Raw genomic sequence first — 23,968 nt, 5'->3', positions numbered from 1 at the left:
CTGCTACTCATGTGACATAGCTCATATATTATATAGACAGGCGTATAACAAAAAAAAAAAAAACAATAACTTATAGTAGGTAAGAACAGAAGTCCAGATACTGGTTATGAATAACATACATTTATTAATTATAATTTGTAGAAATTATTTTATTTATTACTTATGTACAATTACTAATCAAATATATTTATGAAGAAAGTTTATTAACTTGTTTTATTTTCTGATATTTTACTGCATCAAGCTTAACTAATGAAAGAAATTTAATTTGCAAGTAGCTCAAATGAAATGTTAAGTAACGAATAAAAAATATTGAATATAACCAATTTGCCCAATTCAAAAAAGCTTTGAGTTCCCAGTAGGATTGTAATACTCAGATTTGCGTGGAATAAATGAAAAGTGCCATTACTAGCTTCCTCTTCCCTTATATTACAGTTTATTTCCCTTTTCACAGGTGCCTTGCAGAGGTAAATATGCTTCATGAAGTGCCCTTCATTATTATTCATTTCACATTCCCTCAGTTCTCACTGTCGATGTCTGAAAGGAAATAAACGCTGCTCTGCATCCAGTTCTGAAAGCTTGCCAAGAGCTCTTCTCCACGGAGGACTAGCTTTTCTTTCCCTGCTCTCTTTATCTCCGTCTCTCTCTGTGTCTCTTTGTGTATTTGCCCACTGGCATCTCCATAGAAACCAGCACAAGGTATGAAACCAGAGTCTCGCAGCATTGCTGGATGAATTGTTGGCCACCTCTAGGGAAAGACACAGAGACACAATCTTTATTTATTTATTTGTATTTTTTTTTTTTTTTGCATACATCCTTATTGGACTCTTTCTATTTTTAGCCCCTGCTTAGCGGAGCTTCACTTCCTCTTCCTAAACAGATGGGGAGATTGTCTGTTTGCACAATGTTATTGATCCGTCAGACTAATGAGATCTAAACACCTAAAATATTCATTTGGAGCATTTCATCTGAAAACAAAGCAAACAAACACACAGGCAGGACAGGAATGCTCTAATATTCAGGGCTCGTTCGCACAAATTAGGATTTTAAAGATCACTTGGTTGTAAAAAGTTTTCTGAACTAAGACTTAATTTTGTTGGAGCCTGATTACAAAATCAAAATGCAATCAAATGCACTGGTTTAATTTAAAACCTTAACTGCAGAAAACAAGGACACATGTAGGTTTTTCCTCAAAGTCATTTACAAATTGCTATTCTGAAGTCTTATTTTTCACACTGAAAAAAAGTCTACTCGAACAACTTGTCCTCCATCTAGCACAAATGTTTATTGTAGGTCCAATATTAATTGGCGTAAAAATGAGCATTAATTGGCTGAAACTGATATGGCTGCCAATACTGTATATTTAATGTCACTAATACTGCTACAGTCTCTTGGTGTCTAAGATATAAATCAGTCCAGACTTTACTAACCCAGCAGACACACAACGTCATAAAATGTTAATATCAAGTTAGATTTAGGTCACCAGCGTCTAAAGACAAAGTTATGTTGACGGCAATAATGACGTTGCGATTTTGTTAAATTTAGGTTGTGTTGAAAAGTGACCAAAATCCAACGTCGAACCAACATCATAAATCAATGTAATGTTGACGTCAAATACTGACATTTGTTCTTCAGGTATGGCCACCAAAATTCATTGCCTGATAGACGTCATATTCATATTTGATTTACAGGCAGCCTGCCCAATCGTAACTATGATATCAAAGGCCAATTAAAACCAAAGTGCCTTTAAAGCAAGCCATATCACTCGGCGTCCACCTTTAAAAACACCTTTCGGGCAGTATGCTGTTTGAATGGTGGAATATCAAATTCTCCAAAATTGCTTGCCAAGATTACAATTACAAAACATATTAGGAACAACAATAAAATTAAACAATAGTTGTGTCTTTAGTTTCATTTCTAAATGTTTGAGTCACACAAAATCTGCTGAAATTCACATCTGGTCCCAGCCCCTCCCAATATTAAACGTCAGCCTTTGCGTACGTGTGGGCGCAGCCATTCAAATCTTTTTAGCTCGAGACTTTCGGTCTTATTAACTTCCATTAATTTTTTTGACGTTAAAAGCAGCTCATTATGCTGCTTGATGTTGCAAACTGATAATTTGTATTATAATATTCTGCTTCGTCTGTATTCTCATGAATACACTTGTTTGTAGAGCAAGTAGTTTGACCGTTTTTGCTGTTTATTATTCCTAGTCATTTCTCCTATAGGCGACTGAATTGAAAGTTCTAAAACAATCGTGAATGGGTACACTTCCACATTGAAGAATAAGGTGAATAGCAGTACATGATTGGCTCCTGTACTAGAAGGCGGGGATTCATTCACCAAATTGACCGTTTTCCAATTCAACACTATATGAGTGACACGTTTAGTGTATTCTATAGTCTTTGTTAAAACACAACATACAACTAACATGTGAAGCATCATTTGATGATAAAAAGAACTTTAATACTGTATGTCAATTTTCATAAAAAGCCACAACATTACAACTATGTTATCCAACATCACTGCTCAAGCCAAGGACTAGTTCTTTGCTAGAGGAAGGAGGTAGATATCTTCAGTTAAAATAGTGTTTAGATCTTGTAATTACACTTGACTGGTGCACATGAAAACACATTTGAATGAGTATAAACAGTGACTCTGTCCTGTCAGCATATCTTCACTGACACTATTCTTTCCGTCCTCCCCCTGCTTACATTCTGACTGAGCAACGCTAACATTAGCAAGGCAAACATCCACAGCTGCAGACACATCATTTAACAACTGTCTCTGACAGACTGACAGCACACAATTATTTTAATTAAACGCCCGCCATGTTTTACCACAGTATATTTACATAGTTAATGCTTAATTGCCTGAAAGGAAAAATGCAAACAAAATCATGCAGATTACATAGAGCAACTCATTAAGTATTCTGTTTGCTCCACAACTTTTATAAGAAAGGTTGAAGAAAGTTGTAGACTTGCATTTATAAATAACCAAAGGACAGTACCTTACCGTGCTTTTAACTTAGATTGAATATTTTTGTTATTTAATAATCCAATTGTACTGAAATTGATTAATCAAATGTAAAATAATAAAGTTTACTAAATAAACTAATCCTGCGATGTGACTATTGCAGATAAACGCATTGAGATGTTGATGCTCAAACAATATATTGTTCAGCCCCACTACAGCACTTTTTATGATAAGTTTATACAATTTGTTACAGCACATCTACTTTTAAATTTATCTTAACTCTTTTAAAGTGTAGTAATGATTCTCTTAAATAAATTCCAGAGTTTGATCATTTGTTGACTGATGCATTGCATTTACAGATTTTTTCAAGAGATTGCACAAGATGTACTCCATTGCTGCTCACTTGCTAATCCTCACAGAATAGCTCCCGCTACTATTTTTCAAGCTTTCTATTGTAAGATGAAAGTGATTATAGAGTCTCCTGTAGGCCATAAGCAGAGGTGCCATTGTTCATCCTTTCCATCTTTTAAAGAGGATATTTTTAGTTTGGAGCCCAGCAGGTAGTCTTTCTCTGAGGAGTGGGAGGTTCATTATTCATTAATGTTTCCGGTGTACGTGTGACCATTTGTGTGTCTCTGTTTAAGCTGTAAAAGGCTCTTTTTGCGTATCTGGGCCACACTGCGCCGTGGCCACTACAACAGATGCACTGAAACCATCCCTCCACAAGGTATACATCCATCTGTCTGATCAGGCCTGTGAATTATTCATCTTCATGCCATTACTGTGACAGCATGCATTGTCTGTCTATACTTTGCATGTACTTTCACAACATCTTCACAGAAAAGTGCCGTTTCCTTGACAAGCATGTCTGATCATCAACACTGAAGAAGTGCTTAGCATCTGGACATAAACTCCTCTGATAAAGTCTCATTTCATCTGATTTAGGAAGAGTAGAGAAAGTATTAATGACTACAAGAACAAATGAGGGAGTAAAAACTGCCTGCTTCACCTATTTGCTAATTTAAAACGTAATTTCTCCTATTCATTTTTAATGTCACAGTGCTTTAATTAAAAGGCGATCCGTGCAATCTTGCAGAAATGCACTTATTGCATATATGCTAATGATTTCAGAATAAATCTACATACTAGATTCATTTCAATCTCTTAGACCAAGTTTTGCTCCATTACCTACAGTAATCTAAAACTTTCAAAGAATAAAAAAATAAAAATAAATGTACGTCTTCTTTCATGAGACTGTCAAGTGCCAAAGACTTCATAAAGAGCTAAATAAATGTAGTATATATGACAAAACTTGAAAGGTTAAGGTTTTTTATTTAATATATCTTATATTAACTTTTAAAGGGCATTTTGTCACCATATTTGAATTGGTGTCCTAGTACAAATATCTTGGAATTTTAATTGATGATACACTTTTAGTTCTCACATTCAACAATTGGTGAAAAAAAAAAATATTTTGGAATTAAGAACTGCCTTTTTTATGCTAAAAAGAAGCTGGTTGACATTTATGTGGATATTATACTATGGTGATGTTATCTATATTCATGCTTTGTCTCAGAGTCTGTAAGGGCTGATGGAGGGAATTTGGCCAGGATACCGGGGTTACACCCCTACTCTTTATGGGAAGTGACATGAGATTTTTAATAACAACAGAGAGTCATGACCTCAGTTTAACGTCTCATCCGAAAGACGGCGCTTAATGATAGTATAGTGTTCCCTTCACTCTACTGGGGCAGCAGGTTGAGCACCCCCCTGCTGCCCTCACTAAGACCACTTCCAACAGCAACCTAGTTTTCCCATGTGGTCTCCCATCCAATACTGACCTGAGCTGCTTAACTTTAGTGAGTAATCGGTGTTGGGCTGCAGGTTGATGTGGCTTTGGCAATTCAATCAGCCATTAAAGACTTTGCATGATGCTCAAGAAGTGCATAAAGACAAAGTATGCCCATTACTCAACATTGTGTGTTGTATACTGGGGTAGGTTGGTCTGCTTTGTCCATTCCTAGGCTCAAGCATTGGCATATCTCTGTTTACAAATCTATATTGGGTTTACTCCTATCATATCTACATAATTACATTTGTTAAAAAAAACAAAAAAAAAAACTGTCCTTAGCTATGGCCTTCAGTCACAGGATATTTATTTACTGTCTGTTTCTGAAGTGCGGACTGAGATTGAAACACATGTTCATAGATGCTTTGTTTGTCAGTGTGATTGATGTTAACTGTGAATTGTTTTTTATTTGTTGTCTGTTAGCCCCCTGTGACATGTATACTACCTAATGTTGGTCAAGATGCACTTGTAAAAGAGATTTTTAATCTCAATGTGTATTTCCTGGTAAAATAAAGGTTGTTATAATAATAATAATTACAGAGTCGTTTTTTTTCCAAAAGCAAGCAACAATGGAAGCTCACACATTGTTAACACAGCAATTTCAATATTGAAGCAGATTAATGAATAACGCCTCAAGCTCTGCTACTGTCCTAAGCTCTCCAGAGTGTCAAATCATTAAGACGTTTATTATGCTTAAAATTAAAATGTAACAAAAGCAAAGAGAAGTTTTTATTAGTTATTATTTTATGTTTGAATTATGCCTCTGGCCAGATTTGACATATTTTTGTGATTTATATGTTCAACATCTAAATCCCTAAATAATAAAACCATTATTAAATTCAGCATAAGCAGTAGTTGCTGTTACATTCCCTATTGAGATCAATATATATGTGAAATGACTTTCTGAGGCAGGAAAACAGTACTGTGCAGGATTACATTTAGTCAGGCATTGATTGGCTCATTGAATAGTTGTGATTGGCTATTGGTTTATCTCATGTGATCGATAGGCTATCATGCCAGTAAATACATCATCACTAATAAAATGCTGCTGAAGAGGAAAGTTATTTGAATTTACATAAAAATAATAATTAATTCTATGGATGCATAACTCACTAGAATATTCCATTCAAAATAAATCCTGATTTTATAGGGGGTCAGGAGAAGTGACCCTCATTCTGGTTAGGAAGCAGTTAAAGATGAAGCTATCCTAAACACACTTAAAGGCTCCAGATGCCACACATCAAAGTGCTGTCGACCTGCCATTTTCAAACGCCACCTTTGGCACCGAGTGCATTTGGCTGTGTTTCAACCAGCCTGTGCCCTCCTACTCCAATTGGACCAGTTCACTCATCCACAACCACCTCTATTTAAAACAACGATCACATTGTGGGTCCACCAAACCCTTTGATGTTGGTCTCGTTCTTCCTGTAGCATGAACAATATATTGTACCGCAAGATCAAGATCAGCTATAGGCTTTTCATTTATCCTTTGCACCATATGATTATAGCAAGGCAAGACTCACAGTTGAACTTTAGAATCTAACATTCTTTTTTTTTTTTTAGGTAGACTCTGTTAAATAGATGATTAAAGGGTTGATTGTAGGGGAAAAAGTTGACAAATGTTGACATGTTGTGTTGAATAAATAAATAATAATGTATTGAATAAATTACATAAAAAAATTTGATGATGCTATTTTTTGGCTACAGTATATAGCGTTTGCAACAATATATATGGTAGCAAGAAATGACAGTAGTGAGGTACAATTACAGTAACAGAGACTGCATGTTCTGTATCACTAATACGTAATGTCATGCAAGCATTAACTTAAAAGAAATATGATTGAACTTAATTCAAAATGAATAGGCTCTATGCACAGCTAGAGTTTTAAAGCCAACAACAAACTAATGGGTGAAAGCTTAATGTGACTATTTTCAATTTCACAGGGTTGTTTTTACAGAATCGATGTTGTAATGTAATTACAATACATTCAGTTAAATAAACGTAAGCATTCATTTACTGTAGTTGTTCAAGCGTAAAACAAGACGAAAGACCGTTGTAACCACTAGCGCCGTCAGTAGCAACAGGCTAGTGCAGAAATTCCATAAAAAATACTGAAGTAAAATAAACTGTCATGTTTTAAAGACATGACGGTGGAAAAGGAATTTAATGCAGTGCTTCTTGTCTGATCTGAGACCCACTTCATGTTGTATATCTAACAGGCAGTCAAGAACGCTGATTTTTAAAGAAATCAGATCTTAAACATGACAGTTTTGTAATGGAAAGACAGTTCACCTAATAAATAAGGGACTAAGCCCAAGGAAAATGAATGTTGTAAAATTGTTTGTTGCAAAGCAACGTGAATTAAAGATAAAATAAAAGCATTATTTATTGGGTGGTATAGATTTGAGATGATTCTCACATGGTGTCTTGGACATCTGAAGTGCCCTATATTTTCACCATGCAAAAATATGTGGATGTACACACAGAATCCACTTATTAAAATGAATTAGTTGTATAATGCAGTATGTCACAGATGAAGAAGTCAAAAGCTTGTGATCATTTCATTGTCTGTCATCTCATTATATGAGGACACGAATACAAGAGCTTCATCATCAGAGCTGCTTTGACAGTTTCTTTACCAGGATGTTACAGTTTTATGTGTGAAAATAAACTTTACTGTCATATGAAACACTCACAGCCTCTGAAAATATTAGAAAATAAAATATTTAAATTGTTGCCAGATTTAACATGCTAGTAAATGAGAATGTGTCTGTAAATGCGGCCAACAGGTTCTCTCCAACAGCATGGTACACTATAAGTTATTATCAAGAGACACATTCTCTACTAAGGGTCTGGGAGCATTTATCTTCTGAGACCTTCACACTCATTAACCAGGCTGGGCCAAGAGAAGAATTTAGTCAAGTGATAAGCCCACTTGTTGAATAACAGCCTCAAGTCTTTTCCTCCTTTTTGCTGTACACAGATAACAATGGAATGTGTATGAGTACAGGAGGGCATTTCATGGGACTTACTAACACAGCATTTGGCTCTCAGGAGACATCATAGGGCAACAGAGGGGAGAAAACAAATCTGAGGTATCAGACATAAATCTGATCCTGCAAAACTCCCAATGTACTATTAATTCCTTGTTTGGGTAGTTGAGGAATAATTAAAATTCCATTAGAGATCCTCTGGAGTACATTCTGCAGTAAAATTATAATGATCTCTTATAAGTTATTAGAGGCTTGACGGTCTAATATTTCAAAACGGTTAAACTACACGTCTCATTTTTTCCATTCCAGTTCAACGTAAAAAGCAACAACAAATGTCAGAAAAGCAGTAAAGTGTTACAAAAGTGCATGTCAGACAATATTCATTCATTCATTTTCTTGTCGGCTTAGTCCCTTTATTAATCCGGGGTCGCCACAGCAGAATGAACCGCCAACTTATCCAGCAAGTTTTTACGCAGCAGACGCCCTTCCAGCCGCAACCCATCTCTGGGAAACATTTACACACACACACACATTACGGACAATTTAGCCTACCCAATTCACCTGTACCACATGCCTTTGGACTGTGGGGGAAACCGGAGCACCCGGAGGAAACCCACGCGAACGCATGAGAACATGCAAACTCCACACAGAAACGCCAACTGAGCCGAGGATCAAACCAGCGACCTTCTTGCTGTGAGGCGAACGTGCTACCCATTGCGCCACTGCATCGCATGTCAGACAATATATACAGGAAATTATAATTAGTAAGCAACAATGATTAAAAATCCTTACTTACTCAAGACTTACTTACTCAAGACTTAAATAGATGATTTAAGGTGCTGTATGCAAGTTTTTGACTCTTCTAAAGCACAAAAATACCATAATATGTTTCCAGATATTTAAAAAACATGCCACGTGAACATACTTGTTTATCTGAAAAACGGATAAATGTCTGGAATGTCTGTCTCAGTTTTGGTTCGTTTAATCTGCCAAATGCCAGTTTAGCCAATTATATTACAGCACTCCGGGTTGCCCTATTGGAAAACCACAAATTTCAATCATTCATTCAGGAAGGCTCTCAAAGCATGCGTGTGTGACTGAAATGTGACCTCCAGTGGACAGTAGCAGACTCCGAAAAGAGACGCAGATTCAGAGTTCCACATGAGGTTATTAATTAGCAAGTAATAAATAAATAAATATTACGAACAAAAAACATTATGTGGGTAGGTTACATTGTAACCGCGTGTCTTAACAACACGCCACATGACAAAATTTGCAGTGATGAGCAATTAGTACCAGATAAAACATGTCAGAAATTTAAATACAGCCTTTCAGAAGTAGAATATGCACTCACTCACGAAAAGACGCCATCTAAGAGAATCACAGATGAGTCGCTGACGCCTGTAAGATGTTTGGCTTGCTAAATATCTGGACCTATCGACAATTCAAATCATGCCATGTGAAATGTGTTCTGATTGAAAATGACATCCGCGATCACGTACAGCCAATGAGAGAGCAGCCTTCATGGGTATTTTCCAGCGGCAGGAAGTTAAAAACACTCATTTTCAGTTTATTTAGACCCAAGAAATGAGGGGAAAAAAATATTAATTTTGGCAGGAGCACCTGTGTCTGTTTGACGTGTCATCTGAGCAATACCACAACCGGGTTGAAAAATAAAAAAAAGTTGAGGAGAAATTGCTGATTCTCTTCTAGGGCAGGTGCGCAAAATAAGTACATTTTCTATTGCACTAAAGGCTTTAAATGTAGTTAATAACGAAATATAGAATACTTGACCTCCTATTGTTTCCATGTCACTTCTTGCGTGTGTTTGATTGTGAGACGTAGGTTGGGCAAAGTTGTCGGCGATTATTCCTATTGTAAAGTCATGCAGTGTGAATTCCTTGTCGTCAAACCATTCTACAGTGTAAACACAGCACAGGCGGAATGCTATCCCAGATAGTCATGCATTGTGAAAACATCTATGACATGAATACTTTGAAAAGGATGCAGTCTGAACTCGGCATTACATAATAATTAGGCCATTGAAGATGATTTAATTTACTAGAATGAATTAGGTAATTTAGAATGAACCAAATTATTAAACTAAATTATAATTAATCAGACCACTATTAAAACTCAAATAATCAATTCACTAAAGGGACTTGTATTTCATGAGAGACGACATTTTAAGAGAGTGTGTTTAATTGCAAAATGTACATCCAACAAATGTAAACTTAGTAGTTGATTTTATAGTTATTTCCCAACACTGCTCTGTTTTCAGCACAAAAAATGTACTAGACCCACAGGTTCTTTAAATGACATCAATGATGCTAATGAATCTCAAGCCTTTAGAAAGAGACAAGAGGATTTGTTTCTCTTTGTGTTCTGGAGTACCATTCGGCATAAAACGCAAGGCCCTAATTATGAGCTCAGGAGCATTAAGTAGACTAGTGAGGGGGAAAGAGAAAAACAAGCGGTGGTATTAAACACAAGAGTGGTTATTTAAAAGAAGGAGAAAAGAAGAGAGAAAAAGGCAGAACATTGTGTTGTAAAGTAACAACTCTTGTGTTGTAAAGTAAGTTTCGATTGTACACTAGTAAAAATGGAATTCTCATCAGGAGTTTGGCGTGTCTCTAGTTTTCACATGCAAAACATCTTTTCAAGCTTAAATTCCTAAGCTTTCATGTTGTCAGCGAGGGGGCAGACATGACTCAGCTGATGGCGAGGAATCGTGGGGAGTGTCTTTCTCAAACATTTTGCCTTGCCAGAAACCTTTAAAAATACCCAACCAGCTGAATCGAACTGCAAAACTTTGATAAGGACAACATGCTCCCACGTTTTACTTAAGCTCCTCGTAGAATGCTGACTTGTGTGATTTGCTTTTAGGGTAGTGTTAAAAGATTTTTGGCAAGTTTAAGAGAGAACTGACTTGTTATATTAGATAAATTATACATGTAAATTGGCTGGCCACTTTTTTAGGTACAAATGTTTAAATGCCAATCGATCTATTTAGCCAATTACATGGTAAAGTTTAGATAGGATACATGGCCAGCCGGAAGTGCAATATGCACATCAACATAGCAGAACTTTTTTATGACACTAGCAATGGTTAATAATTTTACAGTACTGCAAAAGTTAGGTTTAGGGTTGGGGTGTTAAACAATTAAATAATGCTTCAGTAAATTTAACACTGAATGGATTGTTGTCAGAATAGTTTCAAGCTATTTATTAATAATGCATCCAGGTTGTTATTTGATTCTGGTTAAAAATCCTCAGATCTCAGAAATAATAGCTAATCATATTATAAACAGATGACAGAAAGCATGTCGAATTGTTAAGTAGTATAGGTCTCTGGGGTCATCACTTTTTTTTGTTTTATGACGAAACATTTACACCAGTTTTACTTTATACACCTGCTTTATTCTCTGATATAATATATTTTGGTAAGCTGTTAGAAAAAAAGTATCTACATTCTTTATTATGTTTTTGACCTTGAGAAGTGTGCACCAAGCCTCCCTGTGGTTTTTATCCTCCCATCTTTCTTATCAAGTTTACGACTGAAAGTCTAAAACTTCAAACCAAACTTTAAAGATGAGAGCACAATATTGGCTCTCAGTGTGTGGCAGAAACCAGGTCGATATCCACACCAGAACTCCTGCAACGACGAGGCCGCCTTAACCACACTATCTGAATGTCTATATGACCTTTTTGTTTTTGTTGCAGGGTCAAGAAGGAGGTGATGAAAAGCCTGGCTCTGATACCCTGAGCCCTCCTCAGACGCAGCCTGGTGTACGTCACAGCTTTGTACAAGAACACTTCCAGGCACAATACAAGTAAGTGGGCTTTGAACTCTATACACTTTATTTAGGGTTAGGGAGATTTTCAAGCTTTTAGAAGAAGTCTCTTGTGTCTGCTAAGGCAGCATTCACTTGACTGAAATAATTTCTGTTTTAATATAGTTGATTTATTCCTTTGATGGCAAACTGAGTGCATAACATGATTTTTCAGACTTAAGTTAATTATGATCATTACTTTATTACAACTTGACCTTCTTTAACATTTTAAGGGTTGTTTAAACCATGAAACTAAACATAATGTAACAATACTGCACAATTAAGTAGCACAAATTGGGCTTTTCTTTAAATTGCAGGCTGATATCCCTATTTTTCATAATTGTGTCTTTTAAATGCAAGTTTACATCATATCCCACTAGACAAAAAAAGTCACAATTTCAAGGAGGTGTTTTGGCAAGAGTGGACTCAAATGTACGGAAAGCAGTATTTATTGTCAAGACTGGGGAAAACCTATAAAAGTAGGGCAGGGCACACAGCAGGCAAACAGGCATGTGGATATTAGAGAAGATCCAGATCCAATGGCTGTAGTGTGGACCATGCAGATAAATAAGCAATCTAAAGACTGCCACTAGGAAGATGGCTATTGAAGCAGGATACTTGGGACTCACTTATGTACTAGTTCCGTGCAACGTATTTAATATATTGCATCACTAATCAGTCATGAACAGTGCTTGACATTCACTTTTTCGATTATCAACCTCTGTGGCTAGTAGATTTCCAAGGTTACTAGCCACTCGCCATTTTCACTAGCCACAATTTTGTTACCAAATTTATCTCTGACCACACCAAAAATAAATAAATAATTTTTTTTTGGCCACAAATGTTAAATCTGTAAAAACAAACAAACTATAGCTGTATACATGCACCTTTTAATTTAACAAAACTTTTCTTTAAAAAAATTATTGACATTTAAAAAAAGAGCTTTTGTCATTTACTAAAATGCACAGTTATCTGCCCCTGCTAAAGGTCCCAGATCACCAGTTAACCACACATGAATGGCGAGTTAATCTCATTTTAAAGCAATGTTATTGAAAAGGAGGTTAATTAAACCATATTAACAAAAATAACTGTAAGCTAAAGAAAGCAGGTAAAAAAAACAGTGTGTGTGAAAATAAAAGGAGGATCTTAGGTTTGTCAATAACCTGTTTAAAGAATGATTAAAGCGAAAGCAGCAACCGCTGCTGCTTACAAAAGGATATATATTTTTTTAAATCTTGAGCTCTTGAAAGCTGCAGGACTGTGGATGCACGATCATCGCTTTTTGTTCAGTCTATTTGAAAGAGAACCGTTGCATTTCCTCTAGGCACACTTGCTTTGGGCAAGTAAATGGGAGCGCATACGCTTTTTAACACTCAGGCGCATTACATCACCTGTGCGCGTGAGTGATCATCCTCTCATTCGGTATATTTACCTGCTATCTTTTGCTCATGCAAACACAATTCGTATTGTCAGTCATGCTGCTTCTCGTTTCCAAGATCACATTTGCAGGAATATTGGGCCATCCTCATTGTCGAATCATGCTTTTAAGAAAACTATAAACTTAAAAGCTTCATACATGATAGTTACTGAAGAGTTGTGTTGTTAACACCTACTCTTGAGTCTTTCAAGCTCTCAGACATAGAGTAGGTTAACTGCCTTAACCAGTAAGATATTTTACCAGCAACTAGAATTACTTATAAGACCATGCTGGCTGACAAATTTTTCCACTTAGTTTTGTTGGTGAACATAATGGTCATGATGGACCAACAGGCAGCATAAACATCTTCAGCTAGCATGGAAAGTCATGTTACATTGGTCTTTTTTTAGCATCAGTAGAGAAACTGATGAGAGAATGATGACTCATGACCAGTAACTTTCCAGATCTGGCAGCGCCAGCTCGCTGTGACCTGAGATGAATCAGTTTATGTTCACTCCTGGAACACGGTTCCTTCTTTTCCCCCGGTCCAGCCAATCATCTGTGTTAACGAATATTGATAAAGCCAACAGATTTGGGATGCAGCATATGTCCAACTGCTGCAAGCTGTTCTTAGACAGAAGATGCAAGCATCACCATCAAGCAACTCCGATCAGGCCAGATGGTTTGGTTGAACACGAGGGATCTCCATTTGAAGTCTCCATCAAAAAAGCAAAGTCTATGATTCAGTGCAACATTAAAGTTCTAAAATAAATACCTTCGGTCTCTTTCTGCTAAAGCAAAACTTACCATCAGATAGAATCGCATTATAGACAACTCAAACCTTTCTTGACCTTTTTAGGGTTGTGCTACACAAAAGATGAAGAGGAAATATATGTTTTTGGATGATGTGTGCAATACTTTAACTGAAATATGAATTAAAAAATATAGTATATTACAAATCACAATTAGGAAACAAATGTGTAATTTTGTTGGTCAAAAACATTCTACAAACTACATTGCAGTTTTGTTGCCCAAAAATGTGGTATTTCAGTCATTTAGGTGCCAAGAACAAAATGCTAATGTTGAAGGCATGTAATTTCTTAAATAAAAACAAAAAACAAAAAAAATGTTCGATATTACTTCTAAGTTTAGTTCTAATTGTTAATTTATATATATATATATATATATATATATATATATATATATATATATATATATATATATATATATATATATATATTAGGGCTTTCAAATGATTTAAATAATTAAGGCGATTAATCACACTTTTTTGTAATTAATTATGAAACGAAATTAAGCATGATAATCATAATTTATCACAAAATGCCGTATTAATACAGAAATAAAAACATAGCCATGTAAGTGCCATTTGAATTTCAAAACAATCCATGCCAAAAACAAACAAAAATGCTTTCCATGTTGGATTCTTTGTGGACTACAAACACACACGTACACACAAACACACAGACACACAGACAATGTACGCAGCGGTGAGCGAGAGGGATCCCTTCAGATTTATCAACAAGCACGAGTTCTGAACAAGTTCATCAAATTTGCTTAAACTAAGCGTTCTAAAGTATGGCTGTATTTCACAAGCAAAGATTTTGACACATCAATGTGAAGCAGACACTACAAAAGGGGGGAAACACGTCAATCTCAATGAAACATTTGAGGGCTCATGGACGCAGCTTAAAATAGGAGAAATGGGCTGTCTTTGACAGCTTGCGAATTCATCTGGCATTTTCATTCATATGGACACCAAATAAATATTTTTTTGATTTAGATAATACTGATTAAGAGTCAACCATGTAAAAAGCGATTTTTGATTACCTTAAAGGATCATGTGAGTCCCAAAATGGTTTTTCTTTCCGTTCGCCATGCGGTATCAAATTCCATTAAAAAGTCCTGAATGAAAATATGCTGAATGAGAGTGAACTGCTAAACTGCCGTTAAAATAATCTAAATATTAAAAAATGAAACACCTGAAATTGCATGAAATCTGGAGGAAATGCAGGATAGCCTGGTAATGCGACATTAATTGTTTTATACTGAAACTTTCCTTCTAAAAGGAAAGTTTTAGAATGTAAAAAACATTCTAAAATGTAGGCCTTATCCATATTTCTTTGCACGTTAAACACACGCAGGACCAGAGCAAGCTGAACTGGCACTCTAGGCAAACGGCAATCACAGTATCCAAAGGATTCGCTCACCACTCTTGTTGCCTCTATGGACACGCTGGCCCTGAACACACGTTATATACTTCACATTACATAAATATATATTTTACATATATTCATTTATTACATTTTTTTTTGGCTTAGTCCCTTTTTTTAATCTGGGGTCGCCACAGCGGAATGAACCACCAACTAATCCAGCCTATGTTTAATGCAGCGGATGCCCTTCCAGTTGCAACCCATTACTGGGAAACACCCATACACACTCATTCATACACATACACTACGGACAATTTAGCTTACCCAATTCACCTATAGTACATCTTTTTGGTAAATTTGTAAAAATTAGCTTAATCGATTTGTGTTGGGATAACATGAAGATTGAATACATGAATTGTGTGGAACCCATCATCTTTAACAGTGTAACTCTGTAAGGTTGCTCATACATAAATTATTACATTTTAAAATGTTGTCAATACATATTATATGCCTATTAAAAAAACTCCATAAAAATACATATAAAAACAAATCTCGCTGACCATACATTCCCTCTAAGTATTTCCAGCAGGTAAAATATTTTCGTGCAGTTTTTGCAGATGCGGTTCTGCCCAGTTCAATTCAATTCAATTCAGCTTTGTTTGTATAGCGCTTTTACAATGTAGATTGTGTCAAAGCAGCTTCACATAAATGGTCACAGTAACTGGAACAGTGTGGTTCAGGTTTTAGTGTTTAAGTTCAGTTCAGTTCAGTTTAGCTCAGTTCAGTGTGATTTAATCATTACTGAGAGTTCAAACACTGAAGAGCAAATTCATCGATGCGCAGCTCTACCAATCCTGAACCATGCGAGGCAGTGGCGACAGCGGAGAGGGAAAAAAAAACTTCACCTGATGGGAGTGAAGAAAAAAAACCTTGAGGGAACCAGACTCAGTTGGGCACGACCATTTTAATTTCTCCGCTGGCCAAAAGTCTTTTGCAGAACTTCTTTCGCCGTGGTTTAGGCTGGAAGATGGCCTCAATGAAGACTCGTCTGTCCCTGGAGCGTCGCTGGAATCAGACTCATGTTCTCCACTCCCCACGACCATCAGCGCAGCAGCAACTCAGTATATGGCCTGGTCCCGGATATGGAATCCTTGGGATCATCACGTCGCTGGTCTTGGGTCCAATCAGTGACTCCGCATAATCTGAGGACCTCGGGATGAGTATCCCCAGGTGAAAATAGAGAATAAAGAGAATAATTAGCGTAGCTGCTGTTCATAGTGTATATAAGCAAGATGTTGAAGCCAGTGTGGAACCCGCTAGGTGATGCATTGAGTGTATGCTTTACTAAACAGATAGGTCTTTAATCTAGTTTTGAACTGGGAGAGTGTGTCTGAGCCTCAGACGTTATCAGGAAGGCTATTCCAAAGTGTAGGAGCCATGAAAGAGAAGGCTCGACCTCATTTACTTGATTTTGCTATTCTAGGTACTACTAGAAGCCCTGAATTTTGAGATCTTAAAGAGCGAGTTGGTTTGTAGCGAGACAGAAGGTTGGTTAGATAAACAGGAGCTAGATTATTAAGAGCTTTATAGGCGAGAAGTAATATTTTAAATTCAATACGAAACTTAACAGGCAGCCAGTGTAAGGAGGATAAAATTGGGGTTATATGATCATATTTTCTAGACCTGGTCAGAACTCTGGCTGCTGCATTTTGAACTAATTGAAGTTTGTTAATAGAGGATGCTGGGCAGCCAGCAAATAGAGCATTACAGTAATCCAGTCTCGGAAGTCATAAAAGCATGGACTAGCTTTTCTGCATCTGAGATGGATAGCATATTTCTTAATTTAGCGATATTTCTCAGATGAAAGAAGGCAGTTTTTGTGACATGGGATATATGGTTTTTAAAAGTTAGATTGCTGTCTAATATGACACCCAGATCTTTTATAGTAGAGCTAAAACTAACTTTGTATCCCTCTAATTGTAAATTGAGTTGCGAGATCTGCTGTGTGCAAGATTTAGGCCCAATAAGTAATAATTCTGTTTTGTTGGAGTTTAAGAGAAGAAAATTGTTGGTCATCCAGTCTTTGATGTCTTTGATACACTCAGTTAGTTTAGAAAGTTCAGACGTCTCGTCAGGTTTAGTTGAAATATATAATTGAGTATCATCTGCATAGCAGTGAAAGCTGATCCCATGTCTTCTAATAATGTCTCCCAGAGGTAGCATGTAAATTGTAAACAGTAAAGGGCCTAAAACTGATCCTTGAGGCACCCCATACTTTACTGGGCTGACTTATGAAGGCTGTCCATTAATATTCACAAACTGGTAGCGGTCGGTTAAATATGACTTAAACCATTGTAGAGCCTGTCCCTGGACACCTGTAGACTTTAAGCGATTTATGAGGATATTGTGGTCAATGGTATCAAATGCCGCACTAAGATCGAGTAAAACTGATAGCGAGACGCACCCTCGGTCAGCAGCTAAGAGTAAATCGTTACTCTTACCAGTGACTTCTCTGCTTTTCTCCAGTGATGGGCATCTGAACAGTTTTTGTCTCTCATCCTGCCTTCTAAAGCTGTTACCCGGGTTCTCACTGTCATTCTGAAACATCATCACATTACTTTATCTTTCTCTTTTGGCATCCACAACTCAAACTGAATTTTTCCCCACCCTCCATCTGCTGCTGGCTGGTTAATTTGTTCTTTTTACTTAAAATTTATGATGAATCACTGACACGGGTACAAAATTACTGTTTATCACCACCCAACAGCTGACAAAAAAACTTCTGAACAAACACCTGGCCTGCAGTCCACACATCAGCAAGCCTGAACACGTACATGCAAACATCTATGCTGATGGCTTAGCAAGGATATATAAAAACACTGATTAAATGTGTGACGCAGTCTGAACCTCTCGTTCATGAGAACTGTAATTAGTTTTGAAAATTACAGCATACTAGATATCTGCTCCTAAAGGAAATAAGTGTTCTTTTGCTGTACTTTTCAATTAATTTCATCATGATGTTTACCTTAAAAAATGTAACATGAAACAGCATCGAATCAAAAACCCAAGCTCTTCTTAGACAAGCAAATGCCAAAAATAATAATAATAATTATAGTCAGTTTGTTATGCTGTCAAACTACTTAGTTCACCCAAAAAATCTAAATGTTTTACTTTATTTACCCTCAAGCCATCCAAAACTTCTTTGGTCTTTGGTGATTTATAAGTCAATGGTAACTGGCTCTAAGAGAGTCATAAAATACAAAACAAAATGTTCCCTCATAAAACTATTAAGCACATGGTTTTTTAACATTGTTTTATTCTTTTTTCTTCAAATCAAACTATGTAATGTTATACATCGTAACAAATAATTTGTGACATGCCCACCTACAAAGAGTCAGTTTCCCGAAATTCAAACTATTACATAATATAATGGTAAAAATTAGCTGTATATCCAGTTAATATATATTTAATTATATTTTTAAATACAATATTTATGATAATTTTTTCATTTTTTCAAATATGTATACATTTTTTAAGTTTAAGCAACATGATACACAATCATCACTGCTTGGTTTGGTTCATGCCCAGTAGGCATAGGACGTCAACATAACGTCAAATTGACATTCCATTTTGGATACTTTCCAACGCCACCTAAAAACAACAAAAATCAACGTCTAATGATGTTACAGCTCAATGTTGTGTTGACGTGGACGTCCCTATGTAGGTGTCCAGAAGGCATCCGAAAAAGAAGCCCGAGCCACCTCAGCTGGCTTCTCTCAATGTGGAGGAGCAGCGGCTCTACTCTAAGCTCCTTCCTATCTATAATGGTGCACCCTGCCACCCTTCGAAGGGAACTCATTTTAGCCACTTGTATTCAAGAACTTGTCCTTTTGGTCATGACCTAAAACTCATGCCCATAAGTCAGAGTTGGACCGTTGACTGGTAAATCGAGAGCTTTTCCATTCAGCTCCGCTTTACCACAATCCGCCTGTCAATCTCACGTTCCATCCTTCCTTTCCTCGTGAACAAAACTCTACATTTTTTAAACTCTATCTGGGTTGAGGACTTTCCATCAACCTGCAGAAGGCAAACCACCTTTTTCCAGTGGAGCACCATGGCCTTGGATAGAAATGTTGGCTGTTTTAAAACCTTAATTTTTCCAAAGCTAGAATACCTTGAAAAAGGTTATCGTCCCATGCCTAACGTCAATATGACATGGTTTAAAATGTTGGCTGAATGCTCTATTTTGGTCATTTTTCAACACAAGCTAAAACCAACCAAATATCAACAACATTTCACATAATTGGACATTAAAATAACATTGTCTTTACACGCTGTTGACTTAATCTAACCCAATATTAACATCTTATGACGTTGAGTGTCTGCTAGGTAGCCTTAACTCTTTTCAACAATTACTTGTTTTCGCCATGGGGAAAGTTTATTGCTGAAAAAAATGGTCAGGCACTAATGTACCGTATGATCCAGGACAAGACATTTCTAATCACAAGGAAGTCCAGTTCCACATGTCTCTGTACAGTATGATCCCACAGTCACTTTCACCCTGAAGCTCAGAAGTATGCCTTGTAGAAGAACATTTTGAAAGTGCTTCAGTTGCAGCACAGAAGGAGAGAAGGTTTAAAAGCCACAGATTCATTGCGCCTTATAAAGCAACAGACCCTGTGTGGAATTTAAATGACTCTAACTAAAGTGGCCTTCATACTAATGCAGATCATGTCGGGCAAATGTAATGCACATCATCGTCCTCCAAATATTTAGCTAGCTCCTTCTGTTGTCTGGATAGCGAGTAAATATTGAGCATATGAGAGAGAAGAATAATTTCAGAAGGGTCTATTTGCACTAATAATGTGATGCTAGATTATCAATATGTTACAGTGTGACATGACATTATATGTAAAATCTGATAACAGAGCACAATGCACAATTGAATGCAATTCATTTTTAACATCCATACATTTTAATCTCAAATATCAAGTTATTTATTTATTTTATTTTACTTTTCATAAAACTGTTCAGATAACTGAAAGGATGTACCAGTTTATGGTCCAGATTGTGATACAAGATGTTGTCAAAACCATTCAAATTTTTCTTCATTTTAAAATATCACATACATAGAGCAAAATATAGGAAAACTGTAGAAATTACATGGTTTTCAATTGGTAAGTTCAATTTAATCCCCTTTAAATTCTACGAAATATAATAGTAAAGGTAAGACGACATGCCTGTTGAATGCTAATGTCTATATGACAAATTTTAGTTGTAAGAAGTGTATGTAATAGATGCAGATGTGATAGATAGATGTGCATATATCATACAAACATAGTATTTTTAAAATATGTGTATAGCCATTATAGTGTACAGTAGAATGAACAGTATCCATTTTAGTAGTATTTAACATGTATTCATTAATAAAAATGCTATTGAACAAATTGAGCTACAATATATGGAAGCTCAATAAAACTAAATGTTAGACAATAGTAATACCTGCAGTGAGGTCATGCAACAACATACCAAACATGGTGCACGTGTGATGCATAACTCCATTTTTCCACAACATCCTAAATGCTTCAAAGACAATCATAAGTCTTTCAAATCCCAAAAAATTAGCAAGCACAAGAGGATAAAAGTCAAAACTTACCACAAGGTAAACAAGTAAAATCATCGCAGGCCCGTGCATGAAATCCGGACAATATATAATCCAAATATAAAAAGAAAAAGCTAAGAAATAATCATGCTTAATGCAAACAACACCACACAAACAATGCTAATTATAGTCAGCAGGTGTGTTAGTTTTCTATAAGAGTGCGCCCCCTGCTGTGTAGGTAGAGTTGTTATTCTTTGTTCCTCAGCCAAAGGGATTCAGATGCGTTTCTGAATCTGTTAAACAGTCGATGCACATGGGAAACCTTTAATGTTTGTCTGCATGTGTTGATGGATGAATAATTTATTTCATGGCATTTTTTTGCTGGAAGTTTATTATCATAGGCCACATTGTATTATTTAAGTAGATTAGCATATTTTACATTTGTAATGGAGCTAACAGATATTTTTAGACATCTCTGTGTTTAAAGAAATGTGTTTTGAGCTTGTGTTAATATTTTTTTCCATGATAATTTCACATGTCTAGAACTGTTAATAAATTATTATTATTATTATTATAAAAATTATTTCAAAATATAATCTGATTCCTGGTTGAACGAGTCTTGTAATGTGAGTCAGATCTTTGCCGTGAATCAACAACATAGAGTGCAGTCAATATAGTCAAATTCCTCATTGATTGAATCCTATTCTCAGTCAAATTATTCTTTTTAGGTAATTAGAGTGACCAGTATATTCTGATTCTTCATTAAAATCTTCTTTTTACTTGGCATACAGTACAGTGCAGCCAGTGTAGTCTGATTACTACACTAATCTGCTTTGTAAAATACAGTCGCTTTGGTGCATTTCTCACAACACTATTTACATTTGCACAACAGTTAATGCTTTCCAAATAATTAGTTTTCTCAAAACAGTCAGGACTTTTCATCTTGATTACACTGACACTTGAATTAAATACTTACTTTTAGGGAAAGAGCTATTTTAGCAAGTGACATGCTTTTGCAGGTTATCAACTAGGTTTTGCAGTTTATTCTAATTATTTTGAGAAATGCGTTAGCTGTTGTGCAAATGTAAATAGTGTTGTGAGAAATGCATCAAAGCGACCGAGAAAAACTGTAAAGCTTTGCCAAGCAAAGAGCATAATTCAAAACCATTATTTAATTAAAGGTCTTGCAGGATTTATAGAAACATTTATAGAAAAATAAAACACTTTGATTATAATGATCCTTAAACATTTAAAAATGTAAAAATGTTTAAGGATCATTATTATCAAAGTGTTTTGTTTTGTTTTTGCTTTTTTCAAAGTGCTTTTACTATTTTAAGAAATATTTTTATCAACACAATAATATTGCATATTTTGGACTTCATCTCAAATGATACATTTTCATGCACAATGCTGCAAACACAAGGTTTGAAATTATAGTTACTAAGATTATGTAGGCTCTTACACCCACTATTTTACTCTCCACATACTCTTGGATCAGGTTCTCTTTTTCTGTGCGTGTGCAGCTTTATTCTATTGTTCGCATTCAGCTGTAAGGCCAGATAATGTGTATATTTTCTGAAGAAGTATGCGGGCGAGCTGCAGACATTAAGCTCTGAGTTAAGGCACTGAAGTCTCCACATAACACTCTGACAGCTGCTGGAGATGAACAGGGCTTTCCTTATCACTCTAAAAATATCTCTGTACACCTCCGTCTGTTTGTCTCTCCACCATACTGACCCAATAATTGCCAACCGAGAGAAGAAGTGGCGCATTGTTTCAATTAAAATGCATTACTATTTATGAATGATTGAGAAAAATGTCATTTTACAGTGAACAATAAGTCAAAATGCACTGTAATTTGCATTAATACGTGTTCTTAGATTTATTTTGGGCAATTTTTTTTTTTTCAGTATGTGTCCGTTCTTGTGACTTTTAGCTGAGATCCCACATCTTTTTTATAGTGCCTCCAACCACACGATTCAGTCCTATCTGTTTTTCCACAGTACACTAGACAGACAGACAGACAGACAGACAGACAGACAGACAGACAGACAGACAGACAGACAGACAGACAGGTAGATAGATAGATAGATAGATAGATAGATAGATAGATAGATAGATAGATAGATAGATAGATAGATAGATAGATAGATAGATAGATAGATAGATAGATAGATAGATAGATAGATAGATAGATAGATAGATTAACATAAAGCTTCATCTACTTACTGACAAGAATGAAGCAGAAATTGCAATTGGGACATTGTAAGCCGCAGCTACAACATTAATTCCTCCCTAGAGATGTTCTGAGCTTCCTCTTCCTTTTGACATCACTTCCTCTTCCACTTAATGTACATTGAGTCCGTTTTCAGATGAAACAATGGCTAATAGTTTCATTGTTTGTGTTTATGATGTATCTTTATGTTTATTACTTTTTTCCAGGTCATCTCTGACATGCCCTCATTGTCTTAAGCAGAGCAACACGTTTGATCCTTTTCTGTGCATTTCTCTCCCCATTCCTCTAAGACAGACACGGTGAGTTAAATTCTGGCCAACAAAAGCATCTGAATCATGCAGGAATTTGTGGTTTTGTAATTTTAGCTACTTGTTGCTTTTCTACAGTCAAAAACAGTGTAGCAATCTAAACAACAGAAATAGATTGATCGCCAGGGAAGTTTTTTTTTTTTTTTTTAAACAGGAGGAGAAGGAGAAGGAAATGACCACCCTTACATTTACAAATACAATGCTATTGTGCCAGTAACTGTAAAATTAGATTGAACATTTTTAATACACATGAAACAGGTTGTTGGAGATATTGAGATGCCCTTTACTACTATCACTAACATTCAACATTCAAAAGCTTATTTTAGACCGTAAAGCATGCGTTTTCTTCTTTCTCTCTGCAGACCTGTGTGTGTGACTTTGGTGTTCAGCAGTAAAGGGCAGCGCTATCTGAGAGTCGGGCTTGCTGTGCCTCTGTTCGGCTCTTTGGCTTGCCTGCGCAGGATGGTAGCAGATGAGGGCAAGATCGCTCCTGATCAGGTGACAGGTGCACACACAGCATCACACAGACCGACCTTATGCCTGCAGACAATTTATTACCTGACCAAGTCAATGTGCTCCAAAAAT

General features: G+C 36.1%; 1 protein-coding gene and 1 long non-coding RNA gene across 15 annotated transcripts in view; one reads left to right on the top strand and one right to left on the bottom strand.

Annotated features, from left to right (window-relative positions):
* usp43b (ubiquitin specific peptidase 43b) overlaps window positions 1-23,968 on the top strand; it is a 154,603-nt gene that overhangs the window by 76,855 nt on the left and 53,780 nt on the right. For all 14 annotated transcript variants that reach the window (XM_087244455.1, XM_087244462.1, XM_087244456.1 and 11 more), the window contains 3 exons: window positions 11,540-11,649; window positions 23,282-23,374; window positions 23,746-23,881. In XM_087244455.1, the coding sequence (XP_087100581.1) occupies window positions 11,540-11,649; window positions 23,282-23,374; window positions 23,746-23,881 (339 nt within the window). The remainder of the gene's footprint in view (window positions 1-11,539; window positions 11,650-23,281; window positions 23,375-23,745; window positions 23,882-23,968) is intronic.
* LOC141381202 (uncharacterized) lies at window positions 101-21,007 on the bottom strand. The gene is made up of 2 exons (XR_015480807.1): window positions 20,894-21,007; window positions 101-745 (listed from the first exon to the last, which is right to left on the bottom strand). It is a non-coding gene; the product is annotated as an uncharacterized LOC141381202 (long non-coding RNA).

The sequence above is a fragment of the Danio rerio genome, chromosome 3 (assembly GCF_052040795.2).
Source record: "Danio rerio strain M-AB ecotype USA chromosome 3, GRCz13ab, whole genome shotgun sequence".
Lineage (NCBI taxonomy): Eukaryota > Metazoa > Chordata > Actinopteri > Cypriniformes > Danionidae > Danio > Danio rerio.
Note: the sequence above shows the minus strand (reverse complement) of the source record. Positions and strands in the feature narration are given on the sequence as shown.